The sequence below is a fragment of the Nilaparvata lugens genome, chromosome 12 (genome assembly GCF_014356525.2).
Source record: "Nilaparvata lugens isolate BPH chromosome 12, ASM1435652v1, whole genome shotgun sequence".
NCBI classification, from domain to species: Eukaryota; Metazoa; Arthropoda; class Insecta; order Hemiptera; family Delphacidae; genus Nilaparvata; species Nilaparvata lugens.
In genome coordinates, this window is record NC_052515.1 from 25753847 (window position 1) to 25780030 (window position 26184).

Here is a 26184-nt window from a genome sequence, read left to right on the forward strand (position 1 = left end):
TAGTATAATTTAAGGAGAGGTAGACCGCCCGAACTGTGGAACAAGCCGGCGTATACTTGTATGATGAATAGAAATCTGGTCCAGGGAGACTGGAATAATAACAATAAATGGCATATGTTATGTGAGAAACGGTTGGAGCTGTAAAATAGACTCGCTTATATGAGTAAATAATTTAAATTAGGTCACTTATTAAATATAATGGAATGAAAAAGACTAAGAAATTGTCAAAAACCACAGATTTATTGATACTTAGAAAGACCGGTTTCGGTTATTACACCATGGTGTAATAAACCAACTATTACCATGGTGTAATAACCGGAACCGGTCTTTCTAAGTATCAATAAATCTGTTGTTTTTGACAATTTCTAAGTCTTTTTCATTCAATATGAATAATTACCATAATATCAACTTTTCAACCACACAAAAAGTAAATATAATGAACCATCACACTTACACCATGGTGTAATAAACCAACTATTACCATGGTGTAATAACCGAAACCGGTCTTTCTAAATATCAATAAATCTGTTGTTTTTGACAATTTCTTAGTCTTTTTCATTCAATATGAATAATTACCACAATATCAACTTTTCAACTACACAAAAAGTAAATATAATGAACCATCACACTTACACCATGGTGTAATAAACCAACTATTACCATGGTGTAATAACCGAAACCGGTCTTTCTAAGTATCATTAAATCTGTGGTTTTTGACAATTTCTTAGTCTTTTTCATTCAATATGAATAATTACCACAATATCAACTTCTCAACTATACAAAAAGTAAATATAATGAACCATCAAACTTATAGATATGAAATAGTATAGATTAAACGGACCAGTAGATTTAGATCAAATAAGGACCGGTTGCACAAAAGTCGGTTCATTTTTATAATGATTAAATTCCAAGTTCAAATCAGAGAAGTTTTTATTTGAAAAGTAAGCAACGCTAGACTGATGTGAACAGGACAGATTCGTAGCTTGGATTTAACATTGGGAGTTAGGACTAGATAGAGAAGCATAGCTAAGTGTGAAAAGACCCATTCTGTATGAATGAAATGGAACGAACATACACAAAAATTGAGTGACTGATTTATGTCTAATCTTCACAATAAGCTGATAAAGCTCCACTATGTTTTGACCCTATGTTCTGTTCGTACTTTTCGACTGTTCGACTTTTAAAAGCTGACATTGTATATTGTATTTTATTTATAATGAATGTTGTATGTGACCTGGCTTATGTACTGATGTACTTTGGCTTAAATAAAATCATTGAATCATTGTACGATATTTTACCGCCCTTATGAATTCTATTGGATTAAACAGATGATTTCAAACAGATGATGTTTGTCAAGTCCCGTTTAATCTGATAGAATTCATAAGGACGGCAAAATATCGAACGAAAATAATCGATGCGATTGTGCAGGGCTTTACTGTACCGGTACGACTGAAATCAAACGAAGACAAACAAAAACTGACTGACTGAATTATGTCTAACCTGCACTATAAGCTGATAATGCTCCTGGAGTTCGCGATCGAAGCGAAGACCCGTGGTTCGCACGGCACCTGAGGTGCGGCCGATCTGGAAGAGGGGCGAGGGGTTGAGGATGGTGAAGACGAGGTGCTCGTTGAGCTGGCTGCCCACCACGTTCACCACGGACACCGTCGACACCTTGGTCGAGTTCTCCAGCACCGAGCCCTGGTACAGTTTGCGCTGGAACATCAGACCCGAATGCTGGCTCTGTTCCCACTGGATGTTCACGTGACTGCAACAAGAATCAGAAGAAGGTGAGAGTTAGTTGGGTGAGAAATGATTGTAGAATTCTTGATTGCAGAAGAATTCAGAAGTTGATGGTCAGTTGGATGAGAAATGAAATAAAAACACACATATATCATCAAATTCTATAGTTTTATTTGGTACAGGACCATGGTTTCGTGACCACACACGTCACATTTTCAAGCTGACTGGGTGAGAAATGTTTACAGAATTCTTCATTGCAACAGAATTAAGAAGATGTTGAGAGTTAGTATTGGGTGGGAAAAGTTTCAAGAGGTTTTGTGTTGCGTTTTTACAGAATATTCGAGATGGAAATAATCATTCGTTGAAAATAATAATTGGATATTCAAAATATTGAATGAAATATTTGTAGAGTCAGTTTGTTGAAAATAGTTTCAACATAATCTTCAGGCTTTTTTGATAATCAATTAGGAAGTATAAATACAGAGTGCGGCAGCGAAACTTCCTTTTTTCAAGTGAATAGAACTCATTGTATGGATTAGAAAGTTTGTATTCATTTTTTGTAATGTAGACACATATATAACGTTTCGTTTCAATTAGTTTTGAATATCAAATCAGGTAGGTGACGTCCCCAATTCTCCATACACGGAGTAAACCGCTTTCTGGCGTTTGTCATGATTCCTGCCAGCATTGCAGGCGTTATTTTAGCAATTTCTTCCCTGATATTGGTCTTCCAATCTTGTGAGTTCCTTGGGAGGGATAAACAAGGGATTAAAAACAAGGACTAAAGGAATTTCAAAAACTCCCATAGAAAAAATCATAAGGGTTCAAATCGCGAGATCGGGCTGGCCAATCCAAATCGCTCCTAATTGAGATGAGGCGTCTTGGAACGTGATCCCTCAATTGAAGTCACGTTCTGAGAGCTCCTGCACAATTGCTATCTTGTATGGATGAGAATGAAGATCATCATGAAGAAATTGTCTCACAGAACGATCGGAAAGACCAAGAGTAGACGCATGTTTGCGCGCTGAACGCGGTGGTGATCGCAACATTGAAACTCTCACTGCCTCAACGTTTTCAGGTGACCTAATAGGCCGAGGGACTTCAGTTCTTCATCTTGTCGCACTTGCAGTTTGTCTGAACTTAGTGACCCACGTAACAGTTGATTTCCGGTCCGGGATAGTAGCCAAAGGGGCTAAATTAGATCGATTTTGAAATGCGCGCTGGGTTGTGATAAAAAACAACCGCTCGAAAAATACGTCTCAACGGCAAATGCACGCTTCTCATTTTTCCAATGCTTGATGGCAACTGAACATGACAGGAAAAAAACTTTATGGTTTGGCCTCTCTAAGGAAAGCTAATTCGCTCTACTACGACATCAGCTGACTGAATGGCATTGACTTCAAAAAAGGAAGTTTCGCTGCCGCACCCGGTATGTTTATAAAATCCCCATTAACAAGAAAAATCATGGAAATTCTGTGCTTACTGAATCTAATGGAACATGAAATCTTCATGTGAACTGATGCTTTTAGATGATTTTTTGTAGGCCTACTTATACAGTGATAGCGGACAGCCTAACTTATACAGTAACAATCAATTTTAAACAATATAAATTCCAATAATAATTCTAATGAATTGTGTATAAAATTATCAATAAATGACTAATTAACATTGATAGACTTTGATGTGAACTACTACTCACGCTTCGCTGGAGAACCGTCCGTCGGACACGCTGACTTTGAGTCGATGCGGGGATGTCCTCGCCCCCTGACGGTGTCCCTCACTGTGATCACTCCCGTCGACGAGTTCATCGCGTATATGTTCTCCGAGTTGCCCGTCAGAATCTCGTACGACAGCTTGGTCAGATCAGCCGAATCTCCATCTTTTGCTTCAAGCTGGAAGAAAACATAATTGTTTGATTGTTCAATATTGAAATTGAATTCATAGATTCAGTGCCGGTCGCACAAAAGCCCGTTAAGTTTAATCGTGATTAACTCCACGAGAACCAATCTGAGAAGCCATCTTTTCAAAAAGGCAATCTCTGATTGGTTCTCGTGAAATTAACCACGATTAAAATTTAATCGGCTTTTGTGCAACCGGGCCTCAGGCTATGATATTATATTGTCATTATAATAGATGAATGAATATTTATTACATTTCGATTTATGGATTTTATTGTATACATATCTGTTATATCCAGAGTGAGATTCCATTCAAACTTATTATATCTCCTTATAAATAGCATCAAAGCTGACAGTTTAAAGTGAACCTCTTTATAAATTCTTGCTAGTCCAGCAATAGGGATATCTTTTATGATATTAATAACATATATATCTTCATTATTCCTCCCTCATTACTCAAGATAAATATTGCGTTTTCAATTATTTATTTGTATGATGTGTTAAGAGAGCAATAATATGCGATATTATCCTGTGCTCTCATATGTATCTCAGAATAACTAGATAAATAATTAAATAATTAAATAAAGAAATAAATAAAGAACAGAACAAGAAGGGAAAAAGTGGAACGAAGGAGAAGGAGAAGAAGGATAAGAAGAAGAGCGTTGAGAAGGAGAAAAAGAATAATAAGAAGAAGGAGATGATGATGATGAAGGAAAAGATGATGAAATTGGTAGAAAGAGGAGGAGGAGGAGAGAGTGGAGTAGAAGTAGAAGAAAAAGAAGAAGTAGGAGGAGGAGGAGGAAGAGGAGCTGGATGAGAAGGAGGAGGAGATGAATTAGAAGAAGAAGATGAAGATGAAGATGAAGAAGGAGAGGAAGAGGAGCTGGATTGGAAGGAGGAGATGAATTAGAAGAGGTAGAAGAAGAGTGAAAAGGAGAAGAAGAAGAAGAAGAAGAAGAAAAAGAAGAGAAGGAAGAGGAGCTGGATGAGGAGGAGGAGGAGGTGAATTAGAAGAAGAGTGAAAGGAAGGAGTAGAAGAAGAAGAGAAAGAAGGTGAAGACGAATAAGAAGAAAACGAGAAATAGAAGAAAAATAAATTACTATATTGTAGATATAAATACCTGTATGACAGCGACATTAGTGAAGGTGGGCATGAGAACGGAAGCCTTGTATTCCTTCTGCGTGAAGGCGGGCACACAGTCATTGGTGTCGAGGATGTTGATGCGAACCTTGGCGGCCGTCTCAGACGACAGTCTCGGCTTCCCCAGGTCGGACACCCGCACATGGAAAACCACCTCAGGCATCGTTTCGTAATCGAGCATCTGCATGGTACGGATGGCACCTACCAACAAAATTATCAAATGAATTCAAATGCAAGGAATGTACAAAGAAAGTATAGGAAGTTAGGCCAATTATACGATAAAGGCTGTGCAAAGGCTAATTTAAACTTTCTACTGGTGATATTTTTCAAAGTTTTTCGATTTGTTTATCATCAATCTAACAAAATGAAAAAGTTTTCTCAGGATTTTTTTCCGATCATTACTTTTTCAGATATGAGCGCCTAAAGTTTAAATTTTTGGGCAGAACATTTCAAATTCGGTAAAGGATAACTCCATGCAATTTAGGGAATAAATCTTCATGGTATTGTTGATTGAATAGAAAGTTATTCAATTTACTGAAAATGACCAAAAATAACTCGAGTTATTTTAATCGTTAAGCAGATTGAGTTTGCAGAGTGAATAAGTTGTATAACTTTTCCATGCTTCTGTCAAATAATAATTTCTATTAAAATAAAGTGGATTTTTTACAACATTTCAAGTCTCTTCAATCACTAAGCAGATACTGAAGGCCTACCGAATTTGGAGTCATATTATTGGTAGTAAGCGAGTCTATCAAGTAGGAAGTCCCCCATTGGCCAAGAGAAGACACGCCCTATTAGGCGAGATATTTAAACTACAGTTATAAGATAATGACATTATAACAGACACTAGCATGATACATATTTTTTATAATATGCCATTGCTATTCATAAAATAAACTAAACCAATTTTAAATCCACTCACCAGTACTGGAATCAATATGAAACATCCTCCTAGGGCCGGCCTCAACAATGTCGTACTGCAATAGTGAATTGAGCTCACTATCTGCGTCACTAGCCTTGATCACCAAAGGCACACTCCCATTGGTCAACACCAGGGTGCCGACTGGCGAATCCTCGGCCACCTAGTAAACAATTGATCAGGTTAGGTTAGGTAAGCACATTAGCAAAGGAAAATGAATTAAGACATAGTAGAGACTGTAATTTTAAAGATTTTATAGCTATTATCTAATCATAATACCTCATAATACGAACATAAACCCTCAAGAAGAAATAAACACAAACTCACGCAATCTTAATCACTTGGCCCATATGCACCAACTACGTCTAATACTTATCGTGGCTTACATTGAGATGTGGTCGCATTCATTATAATGTATTGAGTTTAAATACCCAGTTTAATGAATATGCATTATGTACCGTATAATTTTCACTGGATGTCGAAGATTGATAGAATGATAAGAAATGGCATCTGTATCAACGTGGCATTTTATTACTCCAAGTAAAACAATAGCCCCATTACTTTGATAATAGGTACTTGAAATAATATTGGCTAATTATGGTACAGTAGAACCTCTAGCAATTTATTCTGGTAGTTCATTATATTACTACATAGTCAAAACACTCCTGACAATTTTACGATGGTGCGGAGCTGGAAAAGTATATAATATATTATTTTTTTGATAAAACGTATTCTAATAGGGCTACTTAATTGTAAATTAATGAAGGATTAATTTCATAGCACCCTTTTTCTTGAAACGTTTTTATATGAACACTTATAAAAACACAACAACCAGTTTCGCTTGCAAGCCATTTTAAAGATTTTTCCAAAATATATTGATCGCTTACCAGGCCTTACCTTATCGCAACATAAGCCTATTAGTCACAATTTATTTATTTAACTTATACTGTAACCTTTGAAATTAAAATCTATTTATATAAAAGCGAAATGACACTCACTCACTCACTCGCAGAACTAAAAATCTATTGGACCAAAAACGTTCAAATTTGGCCCTTTGGAGGCGCACTAAGAACGGATTTGGGAAAATTTCCAAATATATTTTCTCGGTTCTATCGAGAACAAATGAGCAGAAAATGTTCAAATTTAGTACAGAAGCTCAGCTAGAGTGTAATAATGTTGTGTTAGAAGGAATTTGCAATAACGTCAAAGATACGCCCAAAATTAGCGTCTTCCCAGCGTTTTTTTTTTGCTTTTTCTCAGATTTATTGAGAACAAATGAACAGAAATTGTTCAAATTTAGTACAGAAGCTAAGCTGGGGTGTAATAATGTTGTATTAGAAGGAATTTAAAATAACGCCAAAGATACGCCCAAAATCTGCGTTTTCCAGCGTTTTTTTGCGCTTTCTAAGCTTTATCGAGAACAAATGAACAGAAAATGTTCAAATTCACTACAGAAGCTCAGCTGGGGTGGAATAATGTTGTTTTAAAAGGAATTTGCAATAACGCCAAAGATTCGCCCAAAATTAGCGGTTTTTTTGCGTTTTCTCAGTTCTTTCATCAAGTGATAGACAGAAAATGTTCAAATTTGGTACAGATGTTTAGCTAGGGTCTAAATATTTTGTGATAAAGTGACTTAAATATTTCATCAAAGATTCGCCCAAAATCAGCGTTTCTCCAACGTTTTTCTCAGATTTTCTGCATTTGCTCAGTACTTTGACTTTCTGATGGAATGAAACATGCTCAAATGAAAAGTGCAGGCGAGCGAAGCGAGCCCGCTGATCCCATTTTGGACGATCCAGTCGGGGGTCCAGCCCCTGGCTAGACGGATATGTCGAGCGAAGCGAACCTGACGGCTAGTAATCTATATACAGGTAATAAATGATAAATTATTGCTTACCTTGCCCTCATAAGCAGCCTGCACGAATCGTGGGGCATTGTCGTTTCTGTCCAGCACATGAACTATCACGTGACACACAGCCTTGGCGCCCGCCATACTGGTCGCCGTCACACTCAGGTTGAACACTCGGTTCGTCTCGTAGTCCAGTGGTTGCTGTGTCGTCACCACACCTACACACAAACACAACAAATAATATAGTCTATCATTAATTCCATACAATAAGTTATTATTCCATATGTTAACCAAGTTAACAGCTGATTGGTGATTGTAATACATGAGATGGAGGAGCATTATCCAGAAGTTCTTATGGTGAAAACGTGAATAATCTCGATTTTTGAGTTTCGAATACCTAGTCATATAAAATCTTGTATTGGATTTATCTATTAGAACTCACCAGTTCTGGGTCCAGGGTGATCTCCTCTTCCAAGAACTCCCATTATTCAACAAGTATTTTTTTGTCTGTTGCACATCCATACTTTTTCACTATTAAAATTAAACTTAAACTTGAATTAAAAAAAAAAAAACACTTATGGAGTGAAAATACACTTACATTGGTAGTTGTAACTACCAATGGGTAGGTAAACCTACCAGGTAAAGTTGTAACTACCAATGTCAGTGTATTTTCACTCCATAAGTGTTTTTTTAAAATTCAAGTTTCATTTTTTCGTGTTCTGACAAATATACAACACATTTTTCTTAGTAGAACTTGGAAGCGCATTTTTCAATTCCATTTATTTTGACTATTTTCGTTGAACTATTGTTATAATTCATCAAGAGCTGTAAATCTATTGATTCTGCATCCAGAACTGATAATATTCTATGTACTTCTGGAAAAAGCTCTTTCAACATCAGACTGGGAAATGTGATTATTATGTTACAATATGTAAAAATACTGTATGGAGTATTGTAATTCGAGTATTTTGTACAAGCTTTGTAATCCTCTGTGGGAGTAAATTGAATTGAATTGAAGAAAACATTGAATGATGACTCATGTTAATGAATGATTGTGAATGAATGAATTAATAAATGAGAATACCTGTGCTGGGGTCTACAGCGAAATGTCCTTCCGAATCGCCGCGTATCAACTCGAAGAGAAGGGAAGATGTGCTCCTTGCTTCCAGATGTTTCACCACAGCTCCGGCTGGTTCGTTTTCATACAGTTCAGCTGCTACTTCACGTTTCAAGAATCTGAGACAAAAATTGAATAATTAACAAAACGTTTATTATAAATTATATTTCCTACAGATACCTTGAAAAGTGACCATTTCTGCACTGATTGCAGGCTGCAAAGAATCACTTTTCCGCTCTAGTGCGCAAAGTATCACTTTGCATACTCCAGATTTGCTGCATGACAACGCAAAATAGTTAGTAGGTTATATGGAGCACCAGTGCAGGAAAATAAAAATCAAGTTGGTAACAATGTCTGTGGTTAGATAAGAATCATCAATGGCTGTATGACTACATATTTATGATAAAATCCCAATCTAGAAATCCAAAACAATAATAATGTTTATCTAAATCATAATTAAATAATAACTTCTCATCATTTAATAATAAATAATGTTTCTTTTCCATTGACAGTAATAATTATTTCAACTCCAAGCAATGAGAAATGTAGCAAACACACATTATGAAATTCGAATTTTCAGGTTGAATAATTACCGTTCGAAATCCATGTCATAAAATTACATTAGAATGTACTACAATAAAATATTTTCTGTTGTCTATGTTATTTTATAAATATTTATTAGTTTACTTATAGTATTTTTCGGTAATTTTTGTTAACCATACGTCTAAATATCTGAATACTGTTTTTAGCTGGATGAAACGAAGTTAGGTACGATTCTTCCCGCTAGGTCGCGCGCTTGTCGGTTCAGCCATCCCAATCAGCTGTTGGCGTATATTTTGAATGCGAATTTTTTGTTTTATCTGTATTTTTCTGATTCTTGAATGAATAAAAATGAGAACTTTGACAGAATTTTCAACTTCAATTGGATTATTAATTTTTGAATGAATTAAGGTTGTTATTAATAACAGCATCACACACACAAACATTTGATGGTTTTCAGCCATCATTTTACCCATAATTACCCACTTTTCATATTCAATGGTAACTGTAGGAGAAATTTAATGTGAAATACGTGCGCAAAGTTCCTCTGCTGCACTCAAGAAGCCATTCCGCTCTCGCCTATGGCTCAGGCGTAAACGTTTCTTTCGGTGCAGCAAACTGACACTTTGCGCACTAGTTGCACAAATAACTATTTTAGATGATACAGATTCTTTCTTTTTTATCCAATTATAGTATAGACTAAGAATTAGAATATAGACTAATAATATAAACTGTGAAGTGAACAACTTGCCCAATTTTGGACCATGTGTAACCTTATCTAAATTTGGGAGAGGAATAGCACAAGGTTAACTTATTTTTCCTCTCCCTATCATTTTAATGATGTAATTATTATTTATGAATAGATAGGATAAATAAAGACTCCATGAATTGATATGAAAAGATGCAGTCATTGTTGCTAAATCTACAGTCTGAATGGTATACTGCATATGTGTATACACATCCATAAGAGCCAATGGTATTCTTTTTCTGTCCAACAAAGCAGGTTTCATTGAAAAGTAGTACTACAAGTCCCAAATTCAAATTCATATATTTGCCATAAAATAATATACAAATTGATAAGATAAATATTCTCAATTACAAAATGGCACTACCGGCAAAGAACAACTTGTGCGCCGGCAGTAAGTTCGAACAACTAGAGTTATAGGTGTGCTAGTAGTAGAGAGCTTAGTCAGCATTAGTATTCAATAAAACCAATTAGCGGCCTGCGCGCCGTGCTTAGTCCGTTTTCATTCTTCAACTCTGAACGTCGGGGTTATGTCCGACGATTCGGTGAATAAAATTTGTTTTTAAAAACTTGTCATCTTCTTAGATAACCTTAGCTGGCGCCCGAACAGGGACGGGTGAAGGAAAATTCGCGATCAAAATTTCGGGTTTTTCTGTGAATTTTAATTCTTAACACCCGTTTCAACTTGAATCCGCGATCGGAAGTTGGTGAAGTAATGTGCTATAAAAGTGAAGTGGTATCATCATCAACTTAATCCTGGCCGGCAGACGTTCATTCAACTCCTGTCATCCAGATTCCTTGAGGTTGAACCATCGACCCTCACTCAGGAAATTGCTTGAGGAAGCAGAAGAAGAAGAAGACGAAGACGTTCGACTACAGCCAACACCACCCCCTGCCGAAGACAACATGAATGACGCAGCGGCACCCCTGCAGCCAGAGCAACAAGCATCTGCAGCACAGGTACCGACTATTTCAAAACCATTACCTAAGGGTGATCTCGATCTAATCCCCGATTATGACGGAAATCCAATTGAACTCATATCATTTCTTGAAGTGGTAGAAACTCTACTAACTGGATATTGTACAAGTGACATTATTGAAGCCCCAGCCAATCACTTCCGTTTATTATTTCAAATCAAGAAAAGACTCCATGATATGGCCAAAATTGTAGTAATAAACAGTACTTGCAAATCAGTTAAAGAAGTAATCACAATCTTGAAAAACAATTTTGCAGACAATCGATCAGTGCACCAACTCACATCAGAACTTTTAACGCTTAAACCAAATCCAAAACAACATCCTCTAGTATTTGTGAATACACTTGAAGAAAAACGTACCACCATAATTTGTAGGCACAAACTTGACGGTGTTCACGGTGAATTTTTGGACTTTGTGACTAACCAACTAGACAAACAAGTAATCAATGTTCTAGTTGAAGGACTTCCATACCAGCTAGGAGCCCACCTTCAAACGTTACGAGTGAAAAATCTACAAGACGCAAGACAAGCTATCATTAGTGAAAGCAATGCTGTTTTAAAACACTTGAACTTTTCAACCGATGTTTCAAAAATGCACTACAAAAGCTACAATACCCATGATAAATCTCATCACAACAACAACCAATCTAAATTTCCAAACTCTCAACATGTTCAAGCAAACAAACAACAATCATTTCCAAATCAATTTCGTCAAAATAATCAACACCAACAGTTTCAATCTCAACAATTCAAACCTCAGAACTTTCAAAACTTTCAACACAGAAATCCTAATCAGAATGTGAATAACCAGAATAGATTTCAACAAAATCAAAATCGCCAAAATACTGACGTATCAATGCGAACAGTTTCAAATCTAAGAAAATCAAATTCAGTTCATTTGACTGAACCAGTTGAAACAACTGAAGAAGTCGATAACTCCAAATTTCAACAGCTATCAGACAAAGTCGACAAACTCGCCGAAGCTTTCCATGATTTTTTAGGAGCAGACAACACTCAAAGCAATCAGAGGTGATTGAAATGAACTATTGTGAAAAGAACGAGTTGCCATTCCTGTGTGTAAATGATTGTAAAATATTAATTGATACTGGATCCAAATATAATTTTGTAAGAACTGATAATAAGACTTTCCCGTGTATTAATGTAGAAAAATATGAATTCAAAATCAAAACACCAGCCGGAGAAGCTACAGGACATTGGCGTGTTAATTTAGATTTAAGTTCTGTGCATGCTAGTTTAAGTAATGAAATGTATTTTGTACATGACTTTAGTTCTAATTACGATATTTTGCTAGGTCACGAAACCCTCAGTAGAATTGGAGCTCAAATTGATTTTCAAACAAACTGTATGATTACCCCTGACAAAACATTTATTTTGAATGGACTTACTCCTGTTAAAATCCACAAGGGAATTAATTCTTTGAAACTACCCCTGATAAACAGATCAGATGCAAAGCTAGGCATAACGAATATACCAGCTTTAGAATTGAATGAAATACTTGTAAATGTAACTGATAGAGATTTTTGTGAATTTGAATATTTTTCCGATGTTGAAAGAGATGTAAATATCGAGTGTCTTGAAATCGAAGAGTGCGAATTATGGATTGTTCTCCTTCTGAGAAATCCTTGACTCATGACGAAATTTACCAAATCATTCAACTTGACCATATTGACAGACGTGACAAAGACCAAATTGTAAATTTAGTTCATGAATTCCAAGACATACTAAAATTAGAAAACACTTTACTGACTGCAACTCACTTACTAAAACATAGAATTGAGACAACTGACGATTCTCCTGTATATACCAAAAATTATAGGTATCCCGTAGCTTTCAGAGACGACATCAAAATCGAAGTTCAAAAATTACTTGACGGAAAAATTATCCGACCTTCAAATTCACCTTATAATTCCCCACTCTGGGTAGTACCAAAAAAGCTTGACAATTCAGGAAAACGTAAAGTACGTTTAGTAATTGACTACCGAAAAATTAATGACAAGACAAAAAGTGACAAGTTCCCTCTCCCAAACATAGAAGACCTTTTTGGAAAAATTGGAAGAGCAACTTATTTTACGAGTTTAGATTTAGCATCTGGCTTCCACCAACTCGAAGTAGAAGAAGCAGATATTCCTAAAACTGCATTCAGCACAGACGACGGTCATTACGAGTTCGTAAGGATGCCTTTCGGCCTAAAGAACGGACCACCAAGCTTCATGAGAGCTATGAATCTTATATTTTGTGACACTCCAAATGCATTAGTGTATATGGATGACATAATAATTTTTTCTGACTCATTTGAAGAACACCTGAAAGATTTGAGAAGAGTATTCAAGAAATTGAGAGATTATCAATTGAAGATTCAACTAGATAAAACAAACTTTTGTAACATGGAATTATTGTTTTTAGGACACATTGTTTCAAAGGATGGAATTCGTCCTAATCCTGCCAAAATCGAAGCTGTCTCACAGTTTCCTATACCGAAAACCGTTAAAGAAATAAAACAATTTCTTGGTATGACCGGATTCTATAGAAAACTCATTAAAAACTATGCGAAAATTGCCCAACCTCTAACTAGAGCCTTGAGAAAAGACGAAAAAATCAATGTCAACAACACTGAATACAAAGAAGCATTCAATAACTTGAAACAAGCTCTGTGTAATTCACCCATATTGACATTTCCAATTTTGAGAAAACATTTACTCTGACGACAGACGCATCAAATTATGCTATCGGCAGTGTCCTTTCACAGAACATAAATGGATCCGACCTCCCAATTTCATACGCATCCCGTACTCTCAATAGAGCAGAATGTAATCTACCAACCATTGAGAAAGAGTTATTAAGTATCGTTTGGAGCATAAAACATTTTCGACCTTATTTATATGGAAGAAAATTTGTTGTTAAAACAGACCACAAACCCCTTGTTTGGCTCAGGAACCTGAAAGAACCAAATTCCAAACTCTTAAGATGGAAACTTCTTTTGGAAGAGTACGATTTCACTGTGGAATATTTAAAAGGAAAATCGAATGTAGTCGCCGACGCATTATCTCGAAATCCGATTAAAGCTTCAGAAGTACTGAATAACGAAATAATTGACTTTCAAACTCTTGTTAATTTAGATTCAGAAGAAATACCTCAACTCAATTCACCTACAAATTCTCTTGAAATACCAATGGATGAATTAATGAATGAAACTGATGTTGACCTAGATCAAGTACTAGCAGATTTATTTCCAAATCAAAACCTGAACGTGCCTCCAGATCAAAACAATGAAATGGAAAACGACAATGACTCTTTAGTCACGATTCATTCACAAGAATCATCTGATGACCGAGCCGCTATAGTAGGCGACAGTTCTCCTATCAACAAAGAGAAATATCAAATTGTTCTAAAACGTGGAAAATTTGGAATTCATTTCATGAAAGTGTTCAATAAGAACAGAGTCAACATCACTGTCTCTTCGAAAAATGATATTTCAAATAACTTAGAGAAGTTGAAAACTTATTTCCAACCAGATCTCACCTACGGTATTGTTTTCGAAAGTCCTAACAAGAATTCGAGCCCATTGCGGAAAGCATTCTCTATTTTTTGATTGAAAAACTGAAAGAGGCAAGTCAAACTACGAAATTCAAAATTTATAAGATAAAATTATCAGATGTAACCGATGTGGAAGAACAGAAAGAACTCGTTTCATCTTATCATGAAGGTAAAACATTCCATCGTGGAATAAACGAAAACTATTTGAAATTGAGACGTAATTACTATTGGCCCAATATGCATAGTGATGTAACGAATTATGTAAATAATTGCCCAACATGTCTACGCACAAAATACGACCGAAGACCTGTTAAAATTCAGTATCAAGTAACACCTACCCCAATGCGACCTTTCGAAAAATTCAAGTAGACGTATTTTCGTTCGAATCCCATAAAGTGATGACCACGATTGACTTATTTTCTAAATTCTTCCAAGCTTTTGTGATTGATAATGTTAATGGCCCTGCCATAACGAAAGCGCTGAAAGATTACATTTCAAAATATCCAATCCCCGACACAATGTGTATGGATGGAGGAAAGGAATTTGATAATGCTCTTGTGAGACAATTTTTAGCATTATATGAGATAACACCCCATTACGCTTCATCTGGACATCCAGATAGCCAAGGTTCGATAGAACGTGCGCATTCCACTCTGGTCGAATTGCTCACTGGAATTGGAACTGAAATGCCACAAGCATCTTTCAAAGAGAAACTAGATCTTGCTATTATCACATACAACAACTCTTTGAATTCGACTCACCAAATGACCCCACTAGAATTAACTTTCGGCAAATTCAAACATTTCAATACCTTGGATAAAACTCCAGTGCAAATTACTGAAGAATTAGCTGACAGATATTTCCAAGAGTTGGAAACTTTCCGTGATATCATCAAAAAGAAAACTGATCATGAGAAAGAAAAGAGAACAGAGAAACTTAACAAAAATCGTGAAGAACCCCCAAATTATTCAGATGACGTAAGATATGTGAGAAGTATTCAGAACAAGAAATATCTCCCAAAATACTTTGAAGCAAAAAAGATAGGTGAAAATACGTATCAATCTAAGAAAAGAACTTTGAAACTTCATCCCAATAGATTGAAACGAAATAGGAAAGTGAAAAAGAAACGTATTGTTACAGATAATACTGCTTCTGGCTCTAATCCTCCATTACCAACCCCTGGTACAAGCGTACGAGCTAGTGGACTTGACTAACACAGCCGGACTCATACCAGTACAAATTGAACGACATATGTACATAAACGAGACATTGACATTCTTACATTATTCTAATATAAGTAGCATTAAGATAGAAATTAAGGATTTATCAGATTCTATTGACAAGTTGCAAAATGTATCACCATCATTGAAAAAACTTATGATTCCCTTCATGCAAATGCGTGACAATCTTTTCGAAAAATTAAGTTTATTGTTTCCTTCATATCCTTCATCTCGCAAAAAGAGAGGACTGTTTAATGGATTAGGGAAAGCTATCTCCTGGTTTACTGGTAACTTAGATGCAGATGATAAAAATAATTATGATCAAATTATTAACCAATTAGAAGAGAATGAGAAGATCCTTATTGAAAATGAAAAGAAGAATATTGTTGTAAATAATAATTTAGTTGATAAGTTTAATTACGATTTGAATAGGATTAATAGTAATAATGATTTGATTAAGAATGTGACTCATTCACAAGCAACTGTATTGAATCAAATTTTAACTATATCTTTAATCAATTTGAATCTAGAGTTAATGGAGATCAAAGTAAATGCATTATTAGATAGTATAGAGTTTTGTTCCAATTCGAAAATTCATTATTCAATTATCCATAAATCTGACTTTGTAAATATCACACTTTCCCACAGAGGAAAAATTGCTAGTGAGAATATTGAAACGCTGTGGAAATTAAGCACAGTTCATTGTACTATCTCTGAGAATTTTATTACATATTTTATTTCCGTTCCCATGAGAAGCGCTATGCTTGATACCTATCGTCTCATCAATTATCCTGTATTCCTAAATAATCATTTTTATACAATGAATGTCAGTGAGAAATTAATTTCTGTAGCTGAATCAGGCTTAGTGGTACTAGACCAATGTCTACATGATCTCAACGCCTCTTATTGTCGAACAATGCGTAAAATCAATGATCTTTGTATTGAGGATATCTTAGAAAATAATGAATTGACCAATTGTCAACGTAATTATATTTCTGAACCTATTCCTTTTATGAACTATGATGAATTATGTAATTGTATCTATGGATATGGTCAATCACATATCAAAATCAATAATGATAAAATAAATCCTTCAAAATCATTTCTTATTCATTTAGATAATGGAGATAGATAATTTAAAATAAACATTTATCTTAATCCAATCCAGTTAATGATTCATTATGAATTTTGTAGATACTGGATATTTTTGCTTTTGATGATGGTGATTATCTATCTCAATTTTTTCCAATTTTCCTTAGAACCTCAATGTTTGTTATGTGATCAGTCCACGGTATCCTCAGCACCCTTCTGTATGCCGACTGTGTTATAGTCTGTATGATTTTGATTGATGAGTATTATTAATTTAATAACTGATTAATGTTAATTCTTCGATCAAGATTGATTTTTTATCATCTATAGAGTTCCAAAACACAATAGTTGTCAGCCTCTAATTAAAAACTTAGAAGAAAAATTTAAAGTAAACTGCAACCCTTTTAACTCTTTGGAAACTGGAAATTAAAAAAAATCTAAGCCCCCTTTTTAAAATTGTTTATTTATCAAGTCTTGTTAATGGCATCATGGCCGATACATGTCGCAAATAAACTATTTAAAAAAAGGGTACTTGAATTTTCATTTTTTATTTCTATTCAAGAGTAGTTCTAACGAAAAAGATATTCCCAAAACTATTATACCAGAGGCCAGACCAGAACATGAAATTATATGAAATTACGTTTATGATAACATACCTTGGAGCGGCATTATCAGCCATAACCACCATGATATGCACTGGAAGCGTGGAGGATAGTGGAGTAGCCCCTCCATCCACAGCCTTCACAATCAGCATGTACTCGGCGATTGAGTTCATGTCTAGTTCCTTTGGCCACTCGTATTGTTCCCATCAATGGATCTATCGTGAAGGCGTTGCCCACGTTCCCTGAAACAATAGCACACAATAGTTGTCAGTCTGTAACTCAAAAAGTAAAAGAAAAATTGAAAGTCAACTGCAGTTAACACAACCCTGTTGACTATAATATATATACAGAATGTTTCTAGTACTGTATGCAGATTTTTTCATTCCCATAGATTGAACTGAATTTCACCAATTCAATAATAATTATTATTATGGATTTCTTGATTTACTCTTTTAATTGCCACTCATTTATTGATATTATTGAGTTCAATTATTGATATTGAGTTCAATTATTGATATTGAGTTCAATATTTATAGATTAAACTTTACGACTATGGAAATTGATTTTTTTTTTCAATTGCGGATGATGCCCACATGAGCCTTTTTCTTGTGCGTGGGTAATGGGAAGTGCGAGGGTGAATTAAGAGATGATTAAACGTCCATGCCTATTCGAAGGGATTCGAACCCACAACCAGGTAGCACTAGCAGACTGAAGGGTGCAAGTCAACTCGACTATCTGGCCGGCTATTTGAAGAAGAAACGAACATACTCGGCCTACTAAGTCAGTTACTGTGCTTGCAATATTTATTGCAGTTATGACTTTTTAAATATATTGTTTGGATGAATAAGATAAGTCCAGAACCAATTTTTGCAAGCAAATTTTCGTAGTGCTAGAAGATACAGAGTGACCCAAAAACCTCATATCTTCGTCTCATTTTCCAGTTCCGCCAAATCCAGTCATCGTGAAGAAAAATTCGCTCAGACTTTTTTCTAGACTATAAATTTCTGAATTAAATGAAAATATATCTCGAGAACTATAGTGTGGTCCACGTTATAATGGCAGAGGAGAAAGATACGAGAGCAACATTGTCGATCCTCTGTCTTGTCAATGCCTTCTATGGACGGTAGCTGGTAAAGATTTATTGATGTAATATTAAATGTTCATTCTCGTTTAAAATAATCAATTTTATTATATTAAGCAAGAAATTATATTTTTCATTAATGTTATAATGAATTTACATAATTGGTATGAAATATTTTTTGAATTAATTATTAATTCTACATTATTAAAAGACGATCTGGCAACAGAGCAAAGCGAGAAAGAGACAGCGCAATCCGCTTTGTTGAATGATAGACAAGGATAGCAATACCATTGCTAATCAGACACTGCCATTATAACGTGAACCTCACTATTGGGTCGATATAAAAAAATTACTAGACATTTTTTGTTGCAAATTTCATTTAGATTCGGCTGTTACACCTTTCATGGAACACTCTGTATAGAAGAAGTAATATCTCCAACATGAAGTGATAGAGTATGTAACTTATAGGTTGGTGGTATTAATTCATATGAATATGACTAGTTATTTATTTTATAAATATAACCATAGAGAATCAATAGCGTAAGTAGATATCCCATGGTATAGGGCGTTTATGTCGCAACTTCTTACTGTTCTCAAGCCGATAGTTCATGTAATTCTTTCCCGTGAAGCTATGTGACTCTGTTAGTCTCTCATATTGTGCCGTTCTTACATTCTCACCCCAACAAAACAGTAAAATTTGCGAGTAACAAATAGTACTGGCAACAAACAGTAAACAGTAATCGGCTTGAGATAACAGTAAAAGTTGCGACATAAACGCCCTATACCATGGGATATCTACTTACGCTATTGTTTCTCTATGATAATAACTCTATGGAAGAAGTAACAGTACCAACCTGAAGTGATAGAATAAGTAATGACGGCATTATTGCCGTGATCTTTGTCGACAGCCAGCACAGTGACAACAGCTGATCCGACATCAGCTGTCTCAAAAACGCGACCTTGGATGATGGCTGAGCTGAACTCTGGGGCGTGGTCATTCGCATCGTAGACATGGATCACAACCCGCGCGAAGTTGCGTTTGGCCGGAGTGCCTGCGTCCTTAACCATAACTGTTAACAGGTGTTCTGCTATGCTTTCTCTGTGAAAATATATGAAGTTGCGATAGAATATTTGTCTAAAAATTAGTTTTTTTATCATCACTGTTAACAGGTGTTCGGCTATGCTTTCCCTGCGAGCAAAATATGGTATTGAGATAGAATATTCGTATGAAATTGGTTCTTCACCATCACTGTTAACAGGTAATAAAGTAGATTAATAATAACTGTAAGTCTCGTTATCTTTAGTTTGTCACATTCATATTTTCAGATTGAATAAAAACACACATATGTTGTCAAATTCTACACAGTTTTATTTGGTACAGGATCATGGTTTCGTGACCGCTTGAAAATGTGACCTGTGTTTTCACGAAACCATGGTCCTGTACCAAACAAAACTGTGTAGAATTTGACAATATATTATGTGTGTTTTTATTTAATCATGGAACGGTTCTAAAATATTGACAGTGACTCAGTTGAATATGTTCAGATGTTTGTTGCAGTGGTCAATCGATTTTAGATTTCCTCAGGCTATGCTTTCCCCTGAAAAAAAAATGAGATGGAATTTTCATATAAAAGTTACTCCTTCTTATCATCACTGTTAACAGATGTTCTGCTATGCTTCCCCTGCCGACAAAATACAAAACCAAAATTCTTTCTTATTAATTTAATTTTGATAAATTGAATGCTGCACCAATTCTTTGTCAAATTTAATATATTTTGATATATATGGGTTTGTATGAGAGGTTTATAATTTGCTCAATTTGGCAACGTAGATATTTTGATCAAGTATCAACTTGTCACGTAATGTAAATTAACGCTGTGGATACAGTTACGGTAACCGTAACTCCATTCGCGTTCCGGTAAACATTTGCGCAGGCGCGGCTACCGCTATTTATATGTGCATTGTGGTGTTGATGATTTTTGGTGACATGGTTATGATAACCTATCGTTTCAATGAAGTTAGTTAGAAATAATTTAGTTAATAATGAAGTTAGTTAGTTACTTAGAAATCATAACCATGTGACCAAAAACCACAAGCACCACAATGCACATGTAAATAGCGGTAGCCGCGCATGCTCAAATGTTTACTGGAACGCGAATGGAGTTACGGTTACCGTAACTGTAGCCACAGCGGTAAATTAATGCGAAATATTGTATTTGTTGCCAACCACAAGTACCTCATAAGAGAGGCGTTTGTTCTTTTAAGAATGTAATAAAGCTATATTATTATTATTATCAATTTGTTCTATTCAGTATAGTAAAGTATATTAGTATATAAGTATAATAAGTATATAATATATAAAGTATAGTAAAGTACAGAATATATATAGGAGGTCCTGGTGAAGTATATTATTGTGTTCCAGAGGGAAAAATACTTCTTTTCAAAGAGTATATGGTGGCCTGGTGGGAGGGTAATTGAGTTTGAGTATAATTGATGAAAAGTCTGATTAATTGACCCTGAATAATGGAATCTGGGTCACGTAATTTTATACATGAGTTTAAAATACTGGTTTTATAAGTTAAAACCAGTCAAGCTACTAGTATTTCAATATAAAAAGTATTCATCAATAGCGTAAAGACAAATAAACTCTTGATGAGAATAGTTACGAACCTGTCAAGCGATTGCACGACAGTGATAACTCCAGTCTGGTAGTCAACTTTGAATGCGGCGAGCGAAGCGGGGCTGCGTGCCGAGTGCAGACTGTAGAGCACCTTGCTATCCTGGTCCTCATCTGTGGCCTGCAGTTGCACCACTTCCGTGCCGACCGGCGTGCTCTCAGACACGTTCGCAGAGTACAGGTTCTGTGTGAACCACGGTCGGTGCTCGTTTATGTCCATCACCGTCACGTATAACTGACAAAATAGAAGAAAAATTAATAAAATAGTTAGAATAGGTATTGGTTGATAGTTGAATAGTTAATAGTAAACTGTTAAAGTGCTCAATTTGCCGTATATCTTAGCAGAGATACAGCATTTGACAAAATATTAGTTACAAATTGATATTATTTGAAAGTTGATAGATGATAGTTAAATAGTTGAAATTTAACAAAGTCTAGAATAGTATACTGCAGACTACCGTGTCAAGGAAAGAACGCATTATTTACACTTTCTTCAAAACTGAGAGAGCATCCATCAGAGTCTTTAATTAGTTTGAATAGCTTTTCCAATGATTTTTATGATCATATTACTCCTTTGAAGTTTTGGAATTGTTTCCATGCATTTATAAACGCATAAATATGAAAGATTATGTGTTATTTTTTAGAATTTGTTTGTGAGAATTGCTTTAGTGGCTCATATGGCGTTTTTAGTGAGGATTTGTTATCCTGTCAAATGTTGTACATATCTTTGCTGAGATATAGGCCAACGGCATATTGAGCACTTAGAACGTTATTATTGACGGTAACTCACGCTACTAATCTGAGTCACCGCTGGCTCTATCCACAAAAAGAATGCTGTATCCCACTCACTTCCGTATCTAAATCTAAAGTATACTCAGCAAAAATACCGTATCTGCTCTTCCAGATAAGGCATTCATAGCCATTCCAGTGTGAATGGCATACATACGGAAATTTCAAGTTTGAAGACCCTTGTCTCTAAGTAGTCTATATACGGCATAATCATCAATCATAAATATCTCAATAAAAACTAAAGATTCGGCTTTTTTATTGAACTATTAGAAAGAGCGGGTGAAAATATTTAAATAGCTACTAAGATTATACAGTGAACCTCTGAAGGAGCTGTGAATGACTAATAAATATGCTTAAATTTCATTATTGAATATGGCTATAGTTTCGTATTTGATTTATACAATGTTTGGAAAACATTTCAATTGTATCCTGTTGTAATCATGGACACAAATCAACCCAATATGAGATAAATTGATAATTACCTGTGTGAGTACAGTGTGTACTCCGTCAGTTACACTAATGGTGAGATTGTATTCAGACTGCACCTCTCTGTCTAGCTGCTTGGCCACCAGAACACTGCCTTTGTCTCCGCTGATCACAAATTCCGATCTCGGATCACCACCTGAATTTATTTAAAATAAATTATTTTATAACGTTCATTGCTTGGATAGATTCCGAATGTTCAAATGAGTTGAAATTTTAATGTGTCAGTCCTTAGCAAGATAGTAGACAGTATGTCTAGTTATTTTGACTGGGGACGCGACAGTGGAGGACTGCGACAGTCGAAAACTGCGACATTTGAAGACTGATTTTCAGTCCTCTACGGTCGCAACCCTCAACTATCGGGGCTATAAAAAAATTAAAGAGTCATCAACTGTCGCCTGGCGCAGGCGACATTTGAAGACTCTTTACCAGGAGTCCAGTCCTCTACGGTCGCAGTCCTCAACTGTCGGAGTCCTCCACAGTCGCTCCTGTGTTTTTGGAAGAGACCTCTTCTGTCGGTGTCCTCGTTTGACATCGACCCTTTTGACTACATACTAGGCCTACTACGCTACCATAGTACATCGCTCTACAGCGTCGCTTCAGAAACAAAATATGGGCAGAAAAAAGGTAAATACAGATAAAACCAAAGCATATACAGTAACTTCTTGGAGGTTATACATTTATAACCTCGATTAATGTACTTCTCCTCTGAACACAGATTTGTTCCATATTAGAGGAGTATTTTCAGTAGAATGTATTGTAAAATGTACACTTTCTGAAAATAAACTGAATTGGAATTGAATGTGAATGCACTCACCAACAATGTAGTACCACAACATATCTCCGTCCTCGTCTGTTGCCTGGACCAGAGCCACCAGGAAGCCGACAGTGTCGCTCTCTGTCACCTGCACTCGCTGGTCCGGCTGTCGAATGACGGGGGCGTGCGGGGACTCCTCTGGGGTGTCCTTCACTGTAACTGACACGCGGGCGGTTGAGCTCTTGTTGGGCGAACCGTAGTCGGTTGCTTTCACCTAGAAAAATTGAGTTTGAAAAATGAATAGTTGATAAAATATTGGTAGAATAGTACATAAATTGAGATACATTGTGCATGAAGGAGCCTTATTGTTTGCTGTTAACACTACCCTACTGGCCCAGGATGAGGACCCCAAACTGCTGTTTCCCAGCCAAATCTATATCAAACATTCAATGATATGTCGTATTATAAAGAGTTTGTAATATGTTTTGATTATTCTAATTGGCAGTGAATGAAATTTAAATCTACTTGTACCAGAGGCTAGCCAGTGGTTTAAACCGAACAAACTGTGTCTGAATGAGGGGAAAACACAGAGCCTGGTGTGCACCCTAAGGCATGATCTGTAGGCTCGTGGTGAGGCGGAGGTCAAACTCTTGAGTTTTGTGATGAACTCCACTCTATCGTGGGAACGACATATTATGCTGTGCAACCGACTGCCCAGGGTGACGTTTTTGATGCGGAAGCTGAAGCGACATGTGCCTGCCAACTAGCCTACTTGATTTCAGCCTACCATGGGCTGTTCCATAGTCATATAAGCTGTGGAATAGTACTATGGAGCCATGCGGGTAAATCTGTGAAAGGATTCTCCTTCTACAGAAGAAAGTTCCCCGTGTTATCACGTCATCGCTTTAGCTGGAGCACTGCCGGCCAATTTTCAAACGTCTGAGAATACTGACAGTCTTAAGTCAGTAGGCTACATGTATAGCTCCCTGTTTGTATATCATGTGATGTTACTTAATCACATGATAACTGTTTGATAATATAATAAGTTTGTTTACTAAGTTTGGTTTTGTTATCTACGTAAATAAAGATGGTTGCTTCAAATGGCTAAGAATTTATTAAGATATTTAAACACTCCCTATGATTCCTAAGGAGTGAGGTTCATGCCTTCCAGGAGAGGGGCCAGCTGCACCACCATAAAACTAGGAGACGGGGCAACATTGACCTGCCCTACTCCAGACTGTCAAAAGCACATGAATGCTACCCTTACGAACTCTAACATTCTACAACAGACTGCCGATTTGTGTTCGAGAGCTGGAGTATAGAAAGTTTTGTAGGCTGGTACGTGAGAAACTCATCAATTACCTCTGTACTACCTCTGTACTCACTGAGAGATGATGAAACCAGTGGAATTGTGGAACAGTTTGAAACTACAAAGAGGACTTTAATCAGAATCTGTACACAGAACATAAAATAATATCTGAAAGAATGACTTACCAAACCATCAATCCCCAATCATGAATATTTGGAATGAATTTTAGGTATTAGGTGCTGGGAAGAAACATACAAATAACGAGAAAGTGTATTTAAATTCATCCAATTCATTAAACATGTGTAGATTTCTGAAATTACAGGTTCCGTGCGGTGTCAGGCTCATTTTTCATGCGTAGATTCAGAATATTCAAATTTAATTATGAAACGATTTATCTTTATGAGTTGAACAAATTAACTAAATTTCACACGTATTTAACAATTTTACAAATATACAAAAACGAAGAGGCGGCCTCCTAACCTCTCGAATACAAAACGTAAACGCTACCACTACGCTTCGAAGACCATTCGTAGATTCGTTCAACTTCAAACAAGACGATAAGCAAACTGCTGATTCAAAATCAACCAGTTCGCAAAAACCGATTCTGCGCGGTACGAATTCATTACTATTGGACGAGAACGTCATCAGAGACATCTAGACTGAATAATTCAAAATTCTGGCGCGAACAGTTTGTTCTATCTATTGTCTATCTTCTATTGTCCATGAATAAATAGTGTGATTTTTCTGGCTTCTGTGAAATCTGGCAGCATTGCATTCCATTAGAGCAATAAGGTTATGCTTCCTTAAGTGGAGCCCCCTGTGGGTTGCGGAAGCTTTGAGTCGATCATCGTACTCAAGAATGTGTTGAAAACCAGAATTCACCCACAGTATCCATGCTTGTCGTAGAAGGTGACTAAAATGGACCTCAAGGCAACTCCAGAAGTTGCCTTGCCTTCAAACCCACGGTATCTGCCCCATCAGGGCAGTTTCGGAGGGGCAAAAAGAAAAACCCAAGAGACCAGAGATGGGTGAAACTCCAGGCACAAATGTGGGTCAAGATGCTGAGTCGAGAGTGGCCGGGCGCCGGGCGCCCTAGAGGCAGTTTGGCGTCCCCCTCTCTCAGCGGAAGGACCTACAAAAAGGCCAGGAGTGGAACTCACGTAGGTTACGAGTTTGTGGCTGGAGAGGTCAAAACTCGCCACTGCTCAAAGAAGGGCGGTCATTTAGACAAAACTTCTTGGGAGAGGTGAGGCTTTTGACCCTGCGAAGTTTCGGAGGGGCAAAAAGACAAAAACCCCAAGAGACCAGTGATGGGTGAAAAACCAGGCACAAATTAGGGTCAAGAGGCTGAGTCATGGGTGGCTGGGCGCCCTAGAGGCAACTTGGCTGCCCCTTCCTCAGCGGAAGGACCTACAAAGAAGGCCAGGAGTGAAATAGTGATCACTAGGACTAATCAGTCTGAAGAGACTGCCAAGCATATCACACTGGATTGCAACCAGGTGATGAATGGGATGTTAGCATAGGGAAAAACTCCTGGTTCTTGTAGGGAACACAGGTATTGGTTAGCCTAACTAACATACTACTTGGGAACACAATAAGCTTCGGTTGACGTGTGGGGTTCTTTGAACCTTTGGATCCTTGAGTCCGTCCCTTCAAAAACAATAAACAATTCTTAAGTGGAGAAAACATTTGG

The 26184-nt window shown here is 36.4% G+C and overlaps 1 protein-coding gene across 1 annotated transcript in view; it reads right to left on the minus strand.

Moving 5' to 3' along the window:
• LOC111045057 (fat-like cadherin-related tumor suppressor homolog) overlaps window positions 1–26184 on the minus strand; it is a 763395-nt gene that overhangs the window by 52887 nt on the left and 684324 nt on the right. The window contains 13 exon segments of the mRNA XM_039439274.1: window positions 1501–1768; window positions 3443–3503; window positions 3506–3635; window positions 4763–4983; window positions 5705–5864; window positions 7599–7768; window positions 8635–8786; window positions 17450–17580; window positions 17582–17637; window positions 19331–19575; window positions 21147–21388; window positions 22425–22564; window positions 23243–23456. Coding sequence (XP_039295208.1) covers window positions 1501–1768; window positions 3443–3503; window positions 3506–3635; window positions 4763–4983; window positions 5705–5864; window positions 7599–7768; window positions 8635–8786; window positions 17450–17580; window positions 17582–17637; window positions 19331–19575; window positions 21147–21388; window positions 22425–22564; window positions 23243–23456 — 2190 coding nt within the window.